General features: G+C 38.4%; 1 protein-coding gene across 2 annotated transcripts in view; it reads right to left on the bottom strand.

Moving 5' to 3' along the window:
- Positions 1–233: 233 nt before the first annotated feature.
- The window catches only part of ocrl.L (oculocerebrorenal syndrome of Lowe L homeolog), a 42,927-nt gene continuing 22,118 nt past the window's right edge, over positions 234–21,042 (bottom strand). Inside the window, exons 8-24 of one of the 2 annotated variants that reach the window (XM_018229874.2) lie at positions 20,078–20,224; positions 19,873–19,974; positions 19,073–19,187; positions 18,831–18,947; positions 16,140–16,327; positions 15,567–15,678; positions 14,841–14,950; positions 13,428–13,563; positions 12,828–12,938; positions 11,243–11,408; positions 7,996–8,231; positions 7,270–7,293; positions 3,952–4,071; positions 2,512–2,596; positions 2,220–2,347; positions 1,206–1,317; positions 234–1,006 (exon numbers count right to left, since the gene is read on the bottom strand). In XM_018229874.2, the coding sequence (XP_018085363.1) occupies positions 861–1,006; positions 1,206–1,317; positions 2,220–2,347; positions 2,512–2,596; positions 3,952–4,071; positions 7,270–7,293; positions 7,996–8,231; positions 11,243–11,408; positions 12,828–12,938; positions 13,428–13,563; positions 14,841–14,950; positions 15,567–15,678; positions 16,140–16,327; positions 18,831–18,947; positions 19,073–19,187; positions 19,873–19,974; positions 20,078–20,224 (2,155 nt within the window). In that variant the 3' untranslated portion in view covers positions 234–860. The remainder of the gene's footprint in view (positions 1,007–1,205; positions 1,318–2,219; positions 2,348–2,511; positions 2,597–3,951; positions 4,072–7,269; positions 7,294–7,995; positions 8,232–11,242; positions 11,409–12,827; positions 12,939–13,427; positions 13,564–14,840; positions 14,951–15,566; positions 15,679–16,139; positions 16,328–18,830; positions 18,948–19,072; positions 19,188–19,872; positions 19,975–20,077; positions 20,225–21,042) is intronic. The other variant, XM_018229875.2, reaches the window with a different exon arrangement.

Consider the following 21,042-nt stretch of genomic DNA (forward strand, 5'->3'; position numbering starts at 1 on the left):
TTTTTACTTGGCATCACTGATATATGCCATTGTACATATGCCAGGTGCCCTTCAGTATCTGTAATACTCCCGGAATATTAACTTAATAAGAACAATAGCAGGATCTGGCTGAAAAATGTAATTAACCTTTGGCTTGGTTCTAAGGTGCTTTAAGTTACCAACACAGCCGTCTCATCTGCAAGTATAAGAAAAACTATCCGAAACCCCAGAGCAAGTCAACACGTATATCGACATAAATTTTGAGAAAATATTTAAATACAGTTAAAAACAAAATAATGATCACAGGCCATGAACAGTCACTTGGAGAGTGAACATGGCTGCTAATCCCTGCCAAGTGCAAAACTAAAATCGTGTGAATCTTATGAGGCAGAATGACAGGCAGTTAATGTTTCCCAACATCATATATATATATCTACACAATGAAATCAAACAAAAAGAAAAAGGAAAGAGCCGTGACAATGGCACCACTGTTCGAGACGGGACTGACAAAAGCATGACAAGGAGGGGGGTGGGTTCATGGCTATTGTACAAGGTGACTGGTGTTTCACAATTGTGGCTAATATACAAGGTGACTGGTGCTTCACAATCATGGCTAATATACAAGGTGACTTGTGTTTTCACAGTATGAAAGCACGGAAACAGATCTACACCTTGTACAGATAAACCAACTAGGAAGTGTGGTCCATTCTTTGGAGATCATGTTATACACTACACTGGAATACGCATGGGTACAGTACTAAACAACTGCTATAGGCTTTTTCTTTTTTCTGTCCCTGCCATAAGAAGCAGATGCAATGTTCCCAGTCATAGTCCTTTGGCTCTGTAGCAGCCTGGCCCACGTGCCTACTTGTTTTAATCCTCTACAGCACGCCTGATATGGCTTGCTCCTCATCAGTTGACAAAAGGAATCCCAGAATGAAATTGATCCCCCGTTGCCGTTCGCTCGGTGTCTGTTTCCCGATCAAGTTTGGTGGAGGTCGTAGCAGGAGGCTAGTAAAGACTGTAGCTGTTTAAAACAGAAAAGTAAAAAAGGGGTTTGAAATTGAGAGGGGCAAAAAAATTACTTTGTCAGACAATGGCACAATCATATTTTATGCTGAGCAGATAGGCTCGCCCGCAGGCACGCACTGGAAATTTGGAATGTGCAGATGTAACACAGGTCCTTCTGGAGCAGAATACAAAAAAGTGATATGCTGAGCCCTTACCGATCATGTTGGCACTTAGGTTGTTGTCTCCAGTGTACTTAAGCAGCTCTCTCAGAAATGCCATTAAATAGCGGAAAACGTTTCGATGACAACGTGGCAGCTGAGAAATCACCTGTGTGTGAAAGATGGGAAACATCACGGACTGTGACAATAAATGGCAAGAGTCAGGTGGAAGGAATCCACCTCAGAGACATACATACATTTATGGGCCCACTTAAAGTGATACTGACAAGAAAAATAATTCTGAATGTACATTAAAAGTTACCTATAGGTCATGTTGATAATTTTTCACTCATCTGTTTTTGTAAGTAATTGATACTTGAAGTTCCAAAACCTGTTTTGCCAACCTGATACTAACAGATTACTGAAACGCAAATATGGCAGCCCCCTCCTAGAGGAACATGGGGGATCAGATGTGTAATGTAAAAGCATCTGCAAATACTTTTATGGCAAAATTATAGATTACATGCAAACACAATGATAGATGTAAAAAAAGGTTTAATTTCTGGTGTCAGTATCTTTTTAATATGCAGCATATATGGCTGACGTTTGTTCCCCTACTGAGGAATCATGATAGCAATGTAATACAGCATGTACAAAGATATGAAGGTTAGTCGACTATTTCTGTGGGTTACCACATCTCTGCAGGCAAAAAAAACATTGGTAGAAATTATGCTCCATGTTCCATGGGTTATAACAGCTCCAACGTCCCTTTAAATCGAAACACACACATAAAATATGCTTGATAAAATTTAAGGAAGAGCTAATCAGCAGTGATGGCAAATCTGACTCGTTTCGCCAAAACTTTGCAAAACGGCAAAAATTCGAGTCCATGGGCGACAATGTTTTTCGACAATCGACAAACTGGTTAACAAATTATTGACACGCAGCAATTAGAGTCTTTGGGTGTCAATTTTCATAGCTAAACCTAGCCCAAAATGTTGCTCATCAATACTAATTATCTGCCGCTACAATATAAGCTATTAGAGCATAATAACTACACTGCTTTTATACCTGTCGGCACAGTCGGGTATCATGGGAGCAGTCAACGCATCTCTGGTACAGCTCGTAACAAATCACTGGTTCTGGCAATGCTTCCAAAAAGATCAGTAACGCTTCTGCAACAGAATGGTTACTACCAGCTAGAGAGGCTGAGTTAAGGTCGACATTCATTTTTAATATTAGTCTGCATACTCTGTACCCTCCACTGGATGCATTTTTGGCTGCATGTTATTATTTGTATTTATATGGTGAAGGAAAAACAATTCTATGCAATATTACGGATTCATCAGCCTGTTAAGGATACGGATTGTCTCCGGAATGCTGGTATCTAAACATTCAATAATCTGCTGCAACTCCTCTTGTTTTCCTGGGGTCTGAAAGAGATCCTCCTGTAAAACAGGAAAGAGAATGTGAAAAACCATAGAGTTCCCCTGCACTATTAAACAAATAAATAAATATAAAATCTCAAAAAACAAAATAAGGCAGAGACTAGCTAATTTAATGACCCTGCCCGAATAGTCTGATCTTATTGTGTACTTAAAGGTGGCCATACACTATAAGATCCGCTTGTTTGGCAAGATTGACAAACGAGCGGGTCTTAACCCAATATGCCTTCTAATGGCTGGGCGATATCGGGTGAAGCCGAACGATCGGATTACAATGCTGCGAATGGGCGCCGGACCGCATCAACTAGCCGATAATGTCCTGGATCATAGAAAAAAAATCAAACTTGACTGATCGATATGTGGCTGATTTTTGGCCTGATATTGATCAGGAGGACCAGTCGGGAGCCCCCACACACGGGCAGATAAACTGCTGAATCAGTCTGAAGGGTTAACATGTCCAAGGTTCCAGTGGCAGTCGTTTCGTTTGTCCCCTTCACAGTCTAAAGGACCGATATCGGCAGCTTTAATCTGCCCGTGTATGGCCACCTTAACACAGTAAAAACTAAACTGAGTGGCTGCTATGGGGAACTGCATTGAAGCAATAAGTACATGAACTCGTTGTGCGTTACATTAGGAAAGTTTGATTTAAAATGAACAGCATGGAACACTGTGACGTTAGTGCTGAGAGAGGCGGCTTTGGAAAGGACAAAGTGCAGCTGCTGAAAACTACTCTTTGCACAACCACACTCACAAAGACAACTAGAGAAGCACAATGTAAATATAGCTATGAGGAACCAAACATACTGTACATACACACATAGCTAACACAAAAGCAAACATAGAAATGAAATACAGCCTCCTAAAGTTAGACTCATTTTTGTCAGAATGCCAGTCCTAGGGCAGACTCAATGTTGCATTTGCCATTCCACGTTTTAAAAAACACCTTTTAGGCCAGGGGTCCCCAACCTTATTCACTCGTGAGCAACATTCAGATGTAAAAAGAGTTGGGGAGCAACACAAGCATGAAAAATGTTCCTGGGTGGCGCCAAATAAGGGATGTGATTGGCTATTAGTAGCCCCTATGTGGACTGGCATCCTACTGGAGGCTCTGTTTGGCAGTACATCTGGTTTTTATGCAACAAATCTTGTCTCCAAGCCTGGAATTCAAAAATAAGCACCTGCTTTGAGGCCACTGGGAGCAACATCCAAGAGGTTGGGGAGCAACATGTTGCTCACGAGCTACTGGTTGGGGATCACTGTTTTAGGCCAACCTACACCTACCAATTTTAGCTAAAAGGTGTTTGTAGATGTCTGTTTTATGGATACTGTAAGAACGGACACATGCACCCCCAACAAACCTGGTGGCAAGAGTTTTTATATAAGTGATCGACCAAGAGCCAGATCTCCTTTGGGATTTTCATGGGCTTGTCAGCTGCCCCATCACTTTCATCTGGAAGCATCTGCAGAGCTGCTTTCTCCTAAGGGAATAAAGAGATGTAATAACTACTGTAGAACTCACTGTGTGCACTGCAAGGAAAGTTACATTAAAAAATAAATAAAAAAAAACAGTGGAGAATATCTCCATAATAGCAGGCTAAAGATACAAGCTACTTTCACAAAGAAGCAGTACGTCCGTTATTATTACTGCAGTCAGTTATTTAGTTTTCATGGACATTTTATTTCAAATGAAACTAAATAATGAGCAGAGTTACATCGCCCGGCTATTAGCTTGCATATCTTCTGGCCTGCAATTTACATTGCGCAACAAGCAATAAATACATTTCTCACCATGTTTTAGAGAGAGTCTTTGTTTAAAGGAGACACATAGGGTAAAGTAAGTACATTTACAATTTCCATTATTGTGTGTAGATTTTCATGTTTGCAGTTCTTACATGTATCGTGTATGCTGAGCGCCCTCTGCTGTTCTGACCAGAAAACAGTTGGGTAGAATAGCAAAAATGTATTTCCATGCATCAGGAAGAGTCTTTTATATCCGATTGGTTCTGTCACGTGGAGTACGAGAACTGATCATCATGTTTTACTTTACCCTATGTATGCAGCTGAAGGCAAACGTTTGGGCACCACTTGCCAAACAACATAATTAATTCGTTTTGGAAGTGAAAAGTAGTGCACAACTACAGGAATCAGTGGGTTAAAAAAAATCCCAGCAAATGTTAATGTGTATAGTAACACACCCAGCTTGCAAATGTATTTATTATCCAGCTAAGAGCCTTTCAGATCTTGTTGGCAAGTGCCAAAGTTTGGACATCCTCCCACTTGTTCAGCGATAAACACTGGCAGAATGGATTCCACTAAATATCAGCAAATTCTGCATATCAATGTGAAACAGTCCCAGGTTTAGGAATGGCCCCCACATTGACTATCTGTGGGTAGATCCTGAAAGGCACCCCAAGAAGATCTCGGAATTAGCAGTGATCAGCATGAAAGAGTGGGCAAAAATTCCTACAAGAATGAAAGACTTAGCTGGATACAAAAAGCATTTACAGGATGGGATCTGGTGTTACTAAATACTTAAAGGGATACTGTCATGGGAAAACATGTTTTTTTCCCCCCCCCACAAAACGCATCAGGTAATAGTGTTGCTCCAGTCGAATTCTGCACTGAAATCCGTTTCTCAAAAGAGCAAACAGTTTTTTTTTTATATTTAATTTTAAAATCTGACATGGGGCTAGACATATTGTCAGTTTCCCAGCTGCCCCCAGTCATTGTCAATTGTCTTCTGATAAACTTCAGTCACTCTTTACTGCTGTACTGCAAGTTGGAGTGATATCACCCCCTCCCCCCCAGCAGCCTAACAACAGAACAATGGGAAGGTAAACAGATAGCAACTCCATGACACAAGATAACAGCTGCCTGGTAGGAGAAAAATAGTAAAAATCCAGGTCCCACTGAGACACATTTAGTTACAACTGAGTAGGAGAAAAAAAAGCCTGTCAGAAAGCAGTTCCATCCTAAAGTGCTGGCTCTTTCTGAAAGCACATGACCAGGCAAAATGACCTGAGATGGCGCCTACACACCAATATTACAACTTAAAAAAATACACTTGCTGATTCAGGAAATACAATTTTATATGGTAAAGTAATTATTTGCAGTGTAAACAGTGTAATTTAGAAATAAAAACTACACCATAAAAATCATGACAGAATCCCTTTAACTAAACTTTTGCACATGACACAGTTACCATTATCTTTGTTCCTAAGTTTGTAAAATAAACTGTGCATTAACATTTGCTAATACTTGGATTTCTGTAGTAGTTTTGTCCAACGTTTCACAATCAACAAAATATGCAATTTTGCAAGGGTTGCCAAAATGTTGTTTTCAGCTGTATGCCCTTTTTTCAAGGGGCTTTTAGTGTGATGTAGACATTGATATTCTGAGACAATTTCCAATTGGACTTCATTTTTTATTTTAATTGTGTTTTTTTTTTCTCTAGGTATTTAGCTTTCTGGTCTTATTTACCTTGGCAGCCAGGCAGTGTTTTATATGAGAAACTGGAATATGAGTAAATGAGGGACTGAATAGGAAGCAGTGTAAACTAAAAAAAATTGTAGCCTCGACGAGCAATAGTTTTTGGCTGCTGGGGGTCAATAAACTCAATTTGAAAGCTGAAGAGATGAAGGAATTTTTTTAAAAAAAAAAATGAAGACCAATAGCAAAGTTGCTAGGAATAAGACATTCTAGAACAGTGATCCCCAACCAGTAGCTCGCGAGCAACATGTTGCTCTCCAACCCCTTGAATGTTGCTCTCTGTGTCCTCAGAGCAGATGCTTATTTTTGAATTCCAGGCTTGGAAGCAAGTTTTAATTGCATAAAAACTAAGTATAGTACCAAGTAGAGCCTTTTGTAGGCTTCCAGTCCACATAGGGGCAACCAAATGGCCAATCACAGCCCTTATTTGGCACCCCATGGGACTATTTTATGCTTGTGTTGCTCTCCATCTCTTTTTACATTTGAATGTGGCTCACGGGTAAAAAAAGGTTGGGGACCTCTGTTCTAGAACATACATAGGGGCAGTTTTATTGAAGTGTGAAACTACAGCTCACCACAGAAAAAGTCACCCACTTTCTATTCCTATGTTATTATTAGAAGTGTATTTATCAAAGGGTGAAAGTTAGAGTTTCTTATTAATAGTCCCTTAGGAATGAATAGAAAGTGGGTGATTTTTTCTGTGGTGAGTTCTAATCTCACACAACAGATAAAGTAAGTATAGTGTGAATGAGCACAAACAGAAATGGGACAGAATGAAGACTAATGACAATAACTATAACGCCAATATGAACACCCAGCAATAAGAGGCAATATATATACCTGTGTTCTATGTGAGCCCAATATTTTATTGGAAAAATTATAATAGTAAAAAAAAAAAAAACATATTGTTTTATTAATGCTTTATTACACTTCACGCACTGAGCTGGGACAGCTGGAATAAACAATTGTGCTTCTTGCACCAATGAATCGATATCCTGATTAATATATATATATATAAATATATATTGCCCCTTAAATTGCTTGGATGAAAGAGAGGCCTGAACCCTTGGAAAGCTTCTCTGACAGGGAATGGCAGAGACTAACACAAAGACATTACTGTACAGATAAGATCACATCACCAACAACAACAGGGAGAAATACAAATCCTATAGTCTATATTGGGTTACCTTCTCTGAGAAGCTGTCTTCTCCCTAAGAGCAAAAGAAATCAGGTGGCAGAGAGAGGGGAAAAAGAAATGGTGAGATGTACCAATTTCAGATGTTAAAAATATGAAGTATAGGGTTTTATAGCGTGCCATGATCTGCTGTTAGTGGATTCCAGAAAGAAACAGTTAATGTTAGGTGCATTTTAAGACAGAGTTCTAATTTACTATAATTTGGATGATATATGAGATATATTCTAACATTCTGGAAACATTTTGCAGTCATATCTGCACTGGCTGGGGGTGCAATAATGAACTCAAGCACTCGGATATTGAATGGGCACTGTGTTGACAGTTGCATACATCACTATCTGCCTCCTATTGTGGCTTCTGAAAACACAGAGCTGTGAAAAGTCACATTATATATGCAAGTCAGTTCATATAGAAACACATACTATTCGTGGGATAACAAAAAACTGAGTGATACGAACTGGCCTTGCACTGTTCTCCAAAGAATATCACACAGGGATTTTTCATGTTGTTAGTTAAACCAATGAGAATGATCGTTTAGAGCAGGGGTTTGATTTATTTGAATACAGCAGTGTAAGCGCATCATGTTTACGTTATATCACTTCATAAGGGACAGCATCGAGAGACAACGCACACAACAGTGGGTATGAAATAAATCAAAATGTGCACAAGAATTTTAGCTCAACTTCATAAACTGTTTATTTTTTCCTGCCTTACTTACCAGGTCTATGAGTTTGGTGACTGGAATTTCCCGTATGGGCCTTTTCATTCGGCAGAGGGCCTCCAATGATGTACTGAAACAGCTGACTAGGTAGCTCCCACTGATGGTTAAGAAGTAATCCTTGCCTCGATCAAGGTGAAGGACTAAGATATCTTCAATCCTGTCCTCCCCTGAGTTAAGCATGGTGACAGAGTCTTTACTGACATATACGTCCAGGCTTATGTCCACAGTTTCCTCTAAGAAGAGAGAAAGAGTAAAAAGTTTAGTAGACATAACAAGGTATCTAAGAGATAAATGCAGCTTCAGCTTTACAGTGAGACACAAAGTGGGTTTTGCAAAATTTTGATGAACTTATTTTGATGCTTATAATCATACTCCGAATACTAAATCTAAACTCCCAGATAAACAGCAAAGGAACAGAAATCAGAAGAGGACCACCAGAAAGTTAAGCCGGGGTAGGCAACGCAATCAAAGGTCTAGCAAACTATAGCAGATAGTTGAAAGGAACAGTAACATCAAAAAATTAATTTTTAATATAAATATAATGCAGTGTTGCCTTGCACTGGTAAAACTGGTGTGTTTGCTTCAGAAACACTACTATTGTTTATATAAATAAGCTGCTGTGTAACAATGGGGGCAGCCATTCAAAGGAGAAAAGGCTCAGGTTCCACAGCAGATAAGCTCTGTAGAACATAATGGTGTTATCCGTTATCCACTATTTAACCTGTGCCATATAGCCTTTTTTCAATTTCAGCCACTGCTACACAACAGCTTGTTTATATGAACTATAGTAGTGTTTCTGAAGCAAACACATCATTTTTGCCATTATATTTTCATTACTTTAAAACACTAAAATTGCTTGGTGTTATTGTTCCTTTAAACTGGTCAGCTATTTGAAAGCAAACATCCGATTGGTTGCACCATGTTGGCTGTTTCATTATTTTACCCCATGCATACTGGAATACCAGCTAAATGGGTCTGCATGCATGTATACAGTCCCCAAGAAGTCAACAGTGCGTAAAGCCTCTGTTAGGATTTTGAAAACCCAAAAAGCTCAATGCAATGGTTGTGAATTTTAACCTCCTCTTAGCACAACAAAACTCAAAGAAAGAATGGATTTCCTAAAGCTGCTGTAAATGCCCAGAGTCTCTCCGGCAAGGCTGACCACATTACTCTGTGCATGTATGTTAGCTCTTGGTTTCGATTTGACAGACCATCCTGTGAACTTGTAGGATTCGTCCAACCTGAAATTTTTATCTGCAAATGTCCCTTGTTAGCGGGGACATCACAAGATTCTTGTCAACAGCATTAGGCCAACCAAGAAGAGCATGGCCACCTTTACAGTCCCATACACCTGGCAAACAGGTGTGTTCTACATGCAATAAAACAAAAAACAAAGAGCGGTTAGCTCTCATCTACTTGAGAAGTCTACTTCCCTTGCATATAACAAACTGCTTCATTCAAATCATTCTGCAGAGAGATTTATGGTCAAACAAGGTAAACCTGTTTGTTACGGCTCACATTTCCCTTTCAGATACACACGTATGAGATCATTCATGAACCTGCTGGTTGTGCCAATAAGGGTGGAGGCAAATCAGGGCGAGTAAGGGAAAGAATGCGTAATCTTGAAATCCCAGATTAGAAAATTCAGCGAAGGGATGGAAACATTTACAAGTGATTATGTGTATTAAGCAGCATGTCTCTCACAGTCGGCTTAACAGGATGCGGTCATCAGAATAAGTTTTACTTTTAGCCAGGAGAGTTTTTCTTCTTGCATGGAGGTTAACAGGCAATATACATTTTCAAATTTGCATCTATTTTCAGTACTCGTGTTGAGCAAAGGTGTATACAGACAAAAGAAATAAGGAGCCTTACTGGATGCAAAGCAAGTAGATGCCCTAAACATACAAACTATAGCAATATCTCAACTCTTAGGGGCAGATTTATTAAGGGTCATATTGAAAATTCTAATTCAAATTTTTTTTTTATAGTGAAAACTCTCAAAATTGAATTGTGAATAATCCAAACCTGATTCAAATTTTGAGATTTATCAAACCACGCCCCTTTAAAAATTCAAATATTTGTCACCTAAAACCTGCCGAGTTCATGTATAAATCAACGGGAGAGGTCCAGTGACCAATTTGAAGATGTTTTTGGAGAAAAAAAACCTCAATTTGAGTTTATTCGAATTCGATTCAAATTGAGTTTTCAGGTCGGTAATATTAGTTTGAATTTTGAATTTAAGATATTCGATTTTCTTATTCAACAACCCCTTAAAAAAAGAACAGAACAACATTAAAGCTTGTCTAAAAATGGGTATTATAATAAAAACAGGCTAATTATATCCACAATATCCTATTAAATTGAAGAGCCTTTGATTTATTTAATTTCACCTTTAAATGAACGTTTAGTATGATGTAGAGAGTGATATTCTGAGACAATTTGCAATTGGTTTTCATTTTTTATTATTTGTGGTTTTTGACATTTAGCTTTTTATTCAGCAGCTCTCCAGTTTGCAATTCCAAATGACCCTAGCAACCATGCATTGATTTGAATAAGAGACTGGAATATGAATAGGAGAGGGTCTGAATAGAAAGACAAGTAAGAAAAAGTAGCAATAACAATTAATGTTTAGCTTTAAAGAGCATTTGTTTTTTAGTTGGGGTCAGTGACCCCTATTTGAACGCTCGAATGAGTTAGAAGAAAAGGGCAAAGAATTTATAATAAAACTATGAAAAATAAATAATGAAGACCAATGGAAAAGTTGCTTAGAATTAGCCACACACATACTAAAAGTTAACTACCCCTTTAAAACTGTCTAATTAGATGCAATAGGCTGCTAAAAGAATGGGATACCGGTATATGAAGAAGTAAAGAAAAGCCACAGCTCTTCACTTCCTGGAGTTCCAATTGATTGGGTTACTGGCCTAGATGAAAGGAAACTTTACTCTGCTAGAATTTCCAGCCTTGTATACAATGCTATGACATCAGGAATTCATTGCAGGTACCTATATGTTTATAGCACAGATAAATATTATTACATTTCATAACACTGGTATTCTCTTGTAAGCAGAACAAATCATTAGGATTTTTTTTTTTTTTTAGCTAGCAGGTCTTTTAACAGCTACCATCTATTAAATGTAAACTATAAATGGGTACTTATGGTAGACAGACCATAAATGGGGATTTGATTAAAATCATCAAAACTAGCTTAATACATAGAGTCTGTATATATGTAAAGATATACCTGGCTCCAAATATCCTTCACAGGGTTCGGCTCGCAGCCATGGTTTGCAGTACTGCGTGTCGTTGAGTTTAGGAATAAAGGAGAAGTGGCATGTAACTTGCCCATCATTCTTGATCTGGAATTTCTCCTTCTGAAGCTGTCGGAACCGAACATGTTCAAACACAAACTGTAAATAATAATAATATGTTAATATTACAACAAGATAATACAAAATCAAACAAACAGAAAGGGCACTCGTTCTTTAGGATGATTGCTGCCCGACACAGACCAGTGCCAATTCTTATAACTCAAAGGGCAGCTATAGCTTAGGTTAACAGTGCTTTATAATAATAGCCATGAAGCTGCTGTACTGCACCCATGGTTAGCAGCCCTACGTCACTTAAATTAAAGCCCTGTGTGCACCCTAAACTCAATTGGAACAATGCCCCAGAGTGCTCTCCTTCTCCAAGCCTTCTGGAGTGCAACATGGGAAAAAGAACTGCTCGAGGGCAATGCACAGTGGTGCAACTGCATCGATTAGAGGTGGACCAGACGCCTGCAGAAGGTACATTTTTTGAGCTCCGGTGGCCCAAATCTAATAGATGTGGGAAGTGTCAAACCAGCTCGGTCATTATTTAAGTAGTGAATGTTGAACCAAACATTCATACGTTTTAAAAGTTTAATAGATTCTTCTGTCTTCATTAAGCCTACCTTCATATATCTAAGTTAGACAAAATGGTTGTTTGGCTGGGGGCAAAATGTTTAAAAATCCCTGCTCCATTAATTTGAAATATAATTGCTTGAAATGTCCACTGCACTTTTAAGGCAGGTTACGGTAATTTAAAGGTGAACTCAAGTTTAACTGTTATGTTTGGGCTTCTGTACCAGCCTAAGGCAATCATGGCTCTTTAGCAGTAAAGATCAGTGTCTCTTAAGATGCCCCAGTATCTCCCCATCTTCTTTTCTGCTGATTCACTGCACATGCTCTGTGCTGCTGTCACTTACTGAGCTTAGGGACCCACTCATTATGTACAGTACAAATAGAATAGAAATGTCACAATATTTGGCTGATTAGTCATTAATACAGATAATTGCTACATGGCAGCACAGAAACCAGTGCAGCTAGCATCAGAATTTAATAATCAGCCTTGTAGCATCCGCTTATATTACAGGTCAACCTCATTCTCTGCTTAATAATTTGTGATGACGAGCTTCTCAACAGCTGCTCAAAGCACACTGAGCAGACAGTTTCCAAGATGGTGACCCCCTGTGACAAGTTTGAAGTCCTGGATCATTGCTGCTATTGAGAAGCTGTAACTTTAGGCTGGTGCAATAAGTTCAGTATATAAAACATGCCATTTTTAACCATATTCAATTTTTTAAGGTTTAGTTCTTTAAAATGAGACACGAGTGAGCAAAGATGCTACAGATTTGTGATATGAAAGAACAATGGCATTTCAGATCACGGATTCATCTTTTAGAGAAATGAAGCTATTACTGGGAACGATAGGTGTACTGTATATGAACAAGGATATGCAAGCAGAAAAGTGGCTTTAACAATTCATATAAACATTACACAACCAAAATCAACAAGCTGAACACTCACTTCTCTTCTGCTGAGATTTAAAGATGGAAGAAATTCATTCTCCATTCTGTCCATCATGCGCACTATGTCTTCAAATGCCTTTCGATAGCGACGATCGTCGACAACTTTAACCTGGTAGAACAGGATCTCAGTGTTAGGCAATACGTTCTCTCATCAATTCCTACTCTGCAAACAGCTGCCATATTTGTTTTTTGTTAAAATTAAATATGGGTAACGTTATCCTTGTATGAAACTCCTTGGCCAATACATTGATGTTTTGTGTATTCTAATTATCAATTAAAGCAGAGGGAGCCTCATTCTCTATATAATCAGCACAGCAGTGCAGCATAAAATGACTATGCTTCCCAATACGTTATAAAAGTCTATATAAATAGTTGATCCAAGGCACTGCAATAAAGCAACAAGTGCCTGCATGAAATATTTCATGGCTTACAATGAACAATCCCTCTGACACAGATGTAGTCAGTTTCATAGCTGCAAACTACTCCTTAACTACTAGCTTTTGTCTCACTTAGATGCAGAAATTCTTTAAATGGAGAAAATAATGTTAATTACTTTTATAAAATAATTTTCAAGATTAGTAAGCATAAGTATAATTACCCCAATGCTGAATACGGAGCTGATCGGTTTATGGTCACTGGTTTTGAGTTCCATGTGGCTGCGGTATTTTAGCTGCATGATGTTTGTCCCTCTCCACAGTATACGATCGCACCAGGCAGGAACACGACACTTTCCACTGTGTATGAGAGCCGGCATTAAGTGGCATTCATTTTAAAGCATAATACCAAAAATTAATTATGAAGCAGTTTTTAACAATGTCCAAATCCACATGGGTCAGGACACTCATTTTATTATTTACATTTTAGATTTGTCTGATAAAATGCATAAAGGGGTAGTTCATCTGTAAGCTAACTTTTAGTATGTTAGAGAATGGCCAATCCTAAGCAACTTTTCAAATGGTCTTCATTATTTTTTTAAATAGTTTTTGAATTATTTGCCTTCCTCTTCTGACTCTTTCCAGATTTCAAATGGGGGTCACTGACCCTTTCTTAAACCAATGTAAGGCTACAAAAATGTGTTGTTATTGCTACTTTTTATTGCTCATCTTTCTATTCAGACCCTCTCCTATTCATATTCCAGTCTCTTAAGCAAATCAGTTCATGGCTGCTAGGGTAGTTTGGACCATAGCAATCAGATTGTGGAAAATGCAAATTGAAGAGCTGCCCCCATTCTGGTGCACAAACAAGATTTTGAGATGATGCAAGGCTTTCCTTAATAAAAATGTCCACAAAATGGCTCCTGCCTGCTTGCTATAATTATTAATTCCCAGACTGATGGAAACAAGATTCAAATAATTTATATAGTGTAATTAAAGTTTATTTTGCTTGACTAACGTGATATAATAGGATATGGAATCATTTTTTTGGGTTACAGGTCCCCTTTAAAGTTGAACAACCCCTTTAAAAGATCAGTGTATAATCTATACCCTATTGCTTTGTTTTTTTACCACTCTGAAGTTGTTACTGGCTGAGCTTATGGTTTAAGCCTTGCCAACTATTGGCCACGTACAGTCTTACTTTTTGAATAAGCAATTGACTGACAAGATGTACACTTTGTCCATTAACGCAAGCCAGCAGGTTAAGTTTCAAAGCAGAAAAGCAGGCCTGGTTCAGGTGAGTAGGATAGCGCAATTGCACGAGCATAAAGCTAACTGTAAAAAAACAAGTTAATAGCAAAATACTATTTTTCACTCTGTTTTGCAACTATGAGTATTTTGGTGTAAGAAAAACCACCAGGCAACATGACTTTCGTAGCCTAGGAGCACACAGAGCTAACAGCGCATGTCCAGTCAGTAGTGAGTGACATAATAATGGAATACTCCAAGATCAACCCAGTAAATTTACTTAAAACCTCTGATCCCAAGAAACTATCCCAGCAAGAATATTCCTATCCCAATGCAAAGCTTTAGGTTGTAAAGTGGCAGTTTGTAAGATAAACTGACTGTCTACCTACCTGGAATCCCATCGATCTGTTTTTGGATCAAACTTGTATGTGGGAATAAAACTGATGGTGCCTTCCGTGAAATCAGAGAAGACGTTTTTCATCTCTCTTTGGATATTCAGCTAAACAAAATGATGGCAATAATTAAGAAAAGTATCTAAAATAAATCCACTATCTCTATAGAGTCAGCATGGCCTGCATGAGAATTGTAAGCCTTTTCAGATATAAACATGAAAAATGGGATGGCATAAACAGATGGAGCAAATTTTATTTTGGCACAGCATGGTTCAACAAGCAAAATTATTTCAATAAGAAAAATAGAATGTATTGATTATAATAACCCTTTTATGTAAATCGCACTAGAATGCTATGTAGCTCTCTAGAGAAACTGTTCATTCACATCAATAGCTTTTCCTGTGAAGCTTACAATCTAAAGGCCCTATTGCAATGCACAACACAGACACAAAGACAATTTTACCATTAGCCAAATAACCTATGTTGTGATAAATACTTTTAAAGGGCAAGCAAACAGGGTACCCAGAAGAAAACCACACATACAAAGGTATGGATGTATTATAGTGTCATGGTCACGGACCCACCGCAAGATAGCAGAGCTACCCACTGAGTCACCATGCTGCCAAGGGACATATCACTGTGGAAACATAGTGAGCTAATGTGCTTCATCTGTACACAGATAAACCCTGTGCACATTTCTAAGTTAACCCCTCCCCTCTTTACCTGGTCAAATTTCAACAGAGTCTGAATGTCATTTTTCGATATCAAGCTTTTGGCTTCTGCAGCATCAAATTTGCACAGACGGTAGTTTAAGTCTCCCAGCCAAATAACAACACTGTGGAAGAAAAGATATTAACATCAATAAAGCATGGCAAAACATGGTTAAAAACAGACACCCTTGGCAAAAAAGAACGGAGGCCATATATATAGATCAATGTACTGGCCTGCTTATCTGGCCAATGAGTGGCTTTAGTCAGAAAAGGTACAGAGATAAGGGCTTCTTCATCTGATAGGTCCACATCTACCATCTAGAAGGCTAGACAGAGTGACTAATCTGATGGAACTACAGGATAATCTTATTAAGAATAAAGATGGCCAGAGAGTTAGGCCCAAAGATTTGTCTAGAAAAGGCTAAAAAAAATGCAGTTATTTTATGTCCAGTCCATCTCAGGTCACATAATTATTTGCATGTTTATACATAAACACTTCTACATTACTCTCCATTCACTTACATTGTGAAGAATTATACAGTAAAGATAGTTATTTCAGGAAGCGTACAGCTACATTGGAACTTACTCATGTTTCATAATATTCAGGGTAGGTATGTTCTGGTCTGGGACAGTGAAGTTCAGACGGGCACAGATTTCTTTATAATCCTGGTTTCGCCTTTCAAAGTCCTCCACGTGGGCAGCCAGATGAGAATTAACAAAACAGAAGGAGGTGTTGTGGAAAACAAACCTAACTGCAACACCACCCTTGTTACCCTAAAAAGTGAGATGATGATAAGGGTAAATATAGATGTATAGAACAAGTACAGCATTTGTAGGCTTTGTAAAGAACACATACAGCATTAGTAAGCTTTGTGTTTTGGGAGCTGTGATAGATTAAATTCAGCTAAAAATCTTTGATTGATGATGAACGATCAAACAAATAGGTAATGTGTATAATCTCAATATACTTTGTATATGCATGTGTTCAAAGTAGAAACTTTTCTATGGTATTAATTAAAGGGATACGGTCATGGGAAAACATGTTCTTTTCAAAACACATCAGTTAATAGTGCTGCTCCAGCAGAATTCTGCACTGAAAACCATTTTTCAAAAGAGCAAGCAGATTTTTTTTATATTTAATTTTGAAATCTGACATGGGGCTAGACATATTGTCAGTTTCCCAGCTGCCCCTAGTCATGTGCCTTGTTCTCTGTTAAACTTCAGTCACTCTTTACTGCTGTACTTTAAATTGGAGTGATATGACCCCCCCCTCAGTAGCCTAACAAAAGAACAATGGGAAGGTAACCAGATAATAGCTCCCTAACACAAGATAACAGCTCCCTGGTAGATTTAAGAACAACACTCATTAGTAAAAGCCAAGTCCCACTGAGACACATTCAGTTACATTAAGTAGGAAAAATAACAACCTGCCAGAAAGTAGTTCCATCCTAAAGTGCAGGCACAAGTCACATGACTAGCGGCAGTTGGAAAACTGACAAGATGTCTAGTCCCATGTTAGATTTCAAAATTGAATATAAAAATCTGTTTGCTCTTTTGAGAATTGAATTTCAGTGCAGAAGTCTGCACTATTAATTGATTTGTTTTGAATATGTTTTCCCATTACAGTATACCTTTAAGGTTAACAAACTGAGGCCTAATTTGTTTAAAGCATGTGCCTTATGCTAGTGGTATCTTTTTAAGTGGTGCTGAACCAATTGTTTATTGAAAGCTGTGCTTGCCCCATATTCCCAAAGAAGGCTATGCAAAATACATTATATTGTTTTATGTTTTTTTTGCATTTGCTAAAAACAGAGCACACATTTCCACGGAAGAGCTGTCTGGCTACTGAACATCCAGTGACAGGAGTATTGTAGTTCAAGACAAACATGTGGCAGAGCAATGCTATTTATTCCCCAGATTAAAGGAGCTGGTAGTTGCATGTTCGTCACTCCTTGTTGCCAGACACATAATGCATCATAATCATTTCACTCAATAGATTAAAACCCATAATGGCTCAGGGTGATAAAGGAAATTAAATTGCCACATTCAAACAGCACTGCTGTTGCTGACAGACAGTGCTACCGAAAACCCTTTGTCAGTGGAGATAAAGAAACGTCTAGAGACTTAAATATGCCTGTAACATTTAAATGGAAAGTAGAAAGTTCACTTTTCTGGCAAAAAAAAAGCAGATTTTAAATATTCAATTCTATTCAAAATGCTTGTATCTGGTGAAGCCTCTTTAGCTTATACAGGACACACAGGTTTGCAACTTGTTAAACTGATTTACTTGGCCTGTTGACACAAGAGTTAAATGGAATGAATTGTATGTGTTTGTATATAATACTCCATGACCTCACACTGTCCTGCAGCCAACAATAATAAAAAAATCTAATATACAGAGACGGAAAGTTTTTGCAGGAAATAAACTATGCCTGCATACTGTAGTCTCTGAAAAACAACACAGCAGCTTTCAGCTATATGCATAAATGCAAAGCTGTCAAGTCCTTACTTTACTGCAAAGGAAAACATATACTATATGATATATGATTTTTTTTGGAAAAGCCTTTGCTTCCTCTTTACAACACACCCTATTTTGTGTGCTGGTAGGACTTAATTTAGACTTTGAGATCTCCTGTTACTGTGAATAATGTGCCATTGCCCTTTAGTTAATCATGCCCCCTCCCCCCTTTGTCCCATTGGATAATGGACTTTTTGTTTAATTGCCTTTATCATGTCCATTGATACAGTATGGGTGTATATTGTGTGAACAGTCTATTGTGTATTCTACTGAGGTTTGAATAAAGATTTATGGTTATTTTACTTTGCCTGTTTGTGGGAATCACTGAATGCCTGCCAGAAAACTTTGTTGAGGATATTATAATACTACTGCTGGTTTGTCTGTAGTCGTTATGCTGGTTTTACAACATGTATATATAGTGTTTCCCGTGGGAGGATTTAAATGAGTCTAGAAATAAAATATGTAACAAGCACCTGATAATAAACTCAGATGAGTAGTAAATAAAGTAGGACTGTTGCAAGTTTAGAGACTTGGAAATTGTTTCTCAGGCTCTGGAGCACAAGAAGTAGTAGAAGTAATGTTGCAAATGACATGAAAGTTAAAAAGTGTACAGCCAGTCCATCCTAAAGCTTTGTCTCAGCATCTTTGCTAGCCAATGGGGACATTTTATTCCTCAACTTTTACCCTGTGTACCCCAGAAGTCCAACAGAATAATTATGTGCATAAATGTTAGTTATAAAGAATTAGGGGGGTACTTACCATTTTCCCCATGATGCCTGTTCCCACAGATTCTGCTACAACCTCTCGAATGTGCTTGAAGTGCTCGGTCTTTGCAAACACAAGCATCATCATTCCAACAAGGCGGATTAGTCGCACCTAAAAGTATACAAGGCCTTAAAGTAGAAGAAACATACAAAAAAAACTACAGCCAGCTTAGTAGGCAATTAGTCTTTTGAGAATTGTGGCACGAAAAAGCATAGAAATTTAGAAATAGTACATACATTCTTGTACTTGGCTTTACTGTGCAGGCTCCTCTCTACAGCTTCCAGCCACTCCTGCTCCTTCCCTGAGTCGAAATAAAAGAACGCTTCTGTGCTGAGGTCCAGTTCCTGAAAGCTGAACCAGGAAAAATTATTCAAAGCAGTCAAGAACCTTGTTGAATTATCAGAGGTTGTTTTTTTTATGGTGAGCTATATTGATGTGCGGGTTGGGTTTCTCTCGACCCGCACCTGCCCGCCATACGCCCTCCCCTCCACCCGCCTTCCTTTTATAGACCCGGGCGCCCCACCGATGACGTCACAAAAGGGAGCGGGGCGAGCAGGCGCGCGTCTATAAAAGTTGAACCCGGAAGCCACCATTTGTAAGGTCGTGGGCAGGGGGAGCAGTTAGAAGAGCTCAACCCGGACCCCGACCCGGAAAGGGGGGATCACTAGTAGATCACTAGTGAGCTACATGTGGCACTTTTAACTAAGACTGCACTGCAGCACCCAGAATTCTCTTGTAGTCATTTAGGGAACCCTGGGAGTTGTAATGCCTTTAGCCATTTCACTTTTTGTTTCTAACAATATGTATACCTCAAAAACTATGTTTTTTGCACTTCAGTTTCTTGCACATCAAACCCCATCAACCTCCAACAGATGTTTTGAGGGATTCTGAGAATACACATTATTTTAAATCCATGTAATGATGTAAAAATGGGAGCAAACAATTTGGGGAAATATTAAGGGAAGAAAACACCTTATTGCCACAATAGCAATATATATCAGCTGAAATAAGGCTTAATGATGTTACTAAAACTCACCCAATAACATAGACATCAGGAGGCTCTGAATCCGCTTGTAACCAAGGTTCCAATCCGCCATCTGGAGACTGACCATTTACATTCCATGTTCCTACAAAAAACCTTCAGAAGTAAAGAAACCACATTAAGTATATGAAGGAATTAAAACACAGAACTTTACCAAAAGCCAATGATCACCCATCAAATTTGCAAAACCTTTACTGACCTAAAGTTCTTTATATTTACATATTCATTTTCTTTCTTTGCAAGGATGTGCTTTATTAATCCTTCCCTTTGACCAGACTGGGGGTTTGGTGTAAACAGTTTCTTCATGCTGTTGGTCACTCTTGGTTTTTCCCATCCTGATACATCTCTGTCCAGTGGGGTAAAAAAAAAAGCTGAACAGAGCACATAGATACAAATGCAAGTTCTTGATTACCTACTTTAACAGCTACTGGTTTATATCTTAAGAAACACTGTACTCCTTCCTATGACCAAACTCCCACACATACAAACAGATGTAGCTGGCCTGCCTAACTGAAGCACTTGGCACATAGCCATGTATAGGTAGACTGGGAGAAAGTTGTCACATTGCATTTCTTAAAGGCAATAACACAGGCATGTTTATTAGACCCTCAATTATTTGCAGCAGTAATACTTCCACAATCTAAAGCGTTTACAGAAACCAAAACCGCTCTAGAGGTTAAAGCATGACTCCATGAAGGGTGTTAGGAAATAAAGTTGACTGCAAACTGTATGTAGGTGTAGGTGGCTTATCATTTTTCTATATTAAAGGAATTCACAGCTGGCCTACTCTGGAACTGCAAGCTACCAATAATTAGACATGGGTTAAAGGGCAAAACTGGTGCCAGGAATAAACCAGGATATTGGGAAGTAATGACTTGCACAGAGTTTCCATAGGTGCTGAATAGTAAGTCATCACTTTACACCAAGACATAGAAAGAAGTTGTATGCCTTTATCTTCCCTTTAAATCTCCAACAATTGAGTCTCCTAAATCTAAAAAAATGTCTTTCAACTTTTAAAGGCTATTTAATGAATACCGAAGAAGTGCATGTGCTCCCAAGCAAGGATATATCCATATGTTGAGATGGAAGGTTAAAATTGGGCAGCCAGGTGTTATGACATGATACAAACTTGAATAAACAAGACCAGACAGGATTCTGTTTATG

This window comes from Xenopus laevis, chromosome 8L (assembly GCF_017654675.1).
Source record: "Xenopus laevis strain J_2021 chromosome 8L, Xenopus_laevis_v10.1, whole genome shotgun sequence".
NCBI lineage: Eukaryota > Metazoa > Chordata > Amphibia > Anura > Pipidae > Xenopus > Xenopus laevis.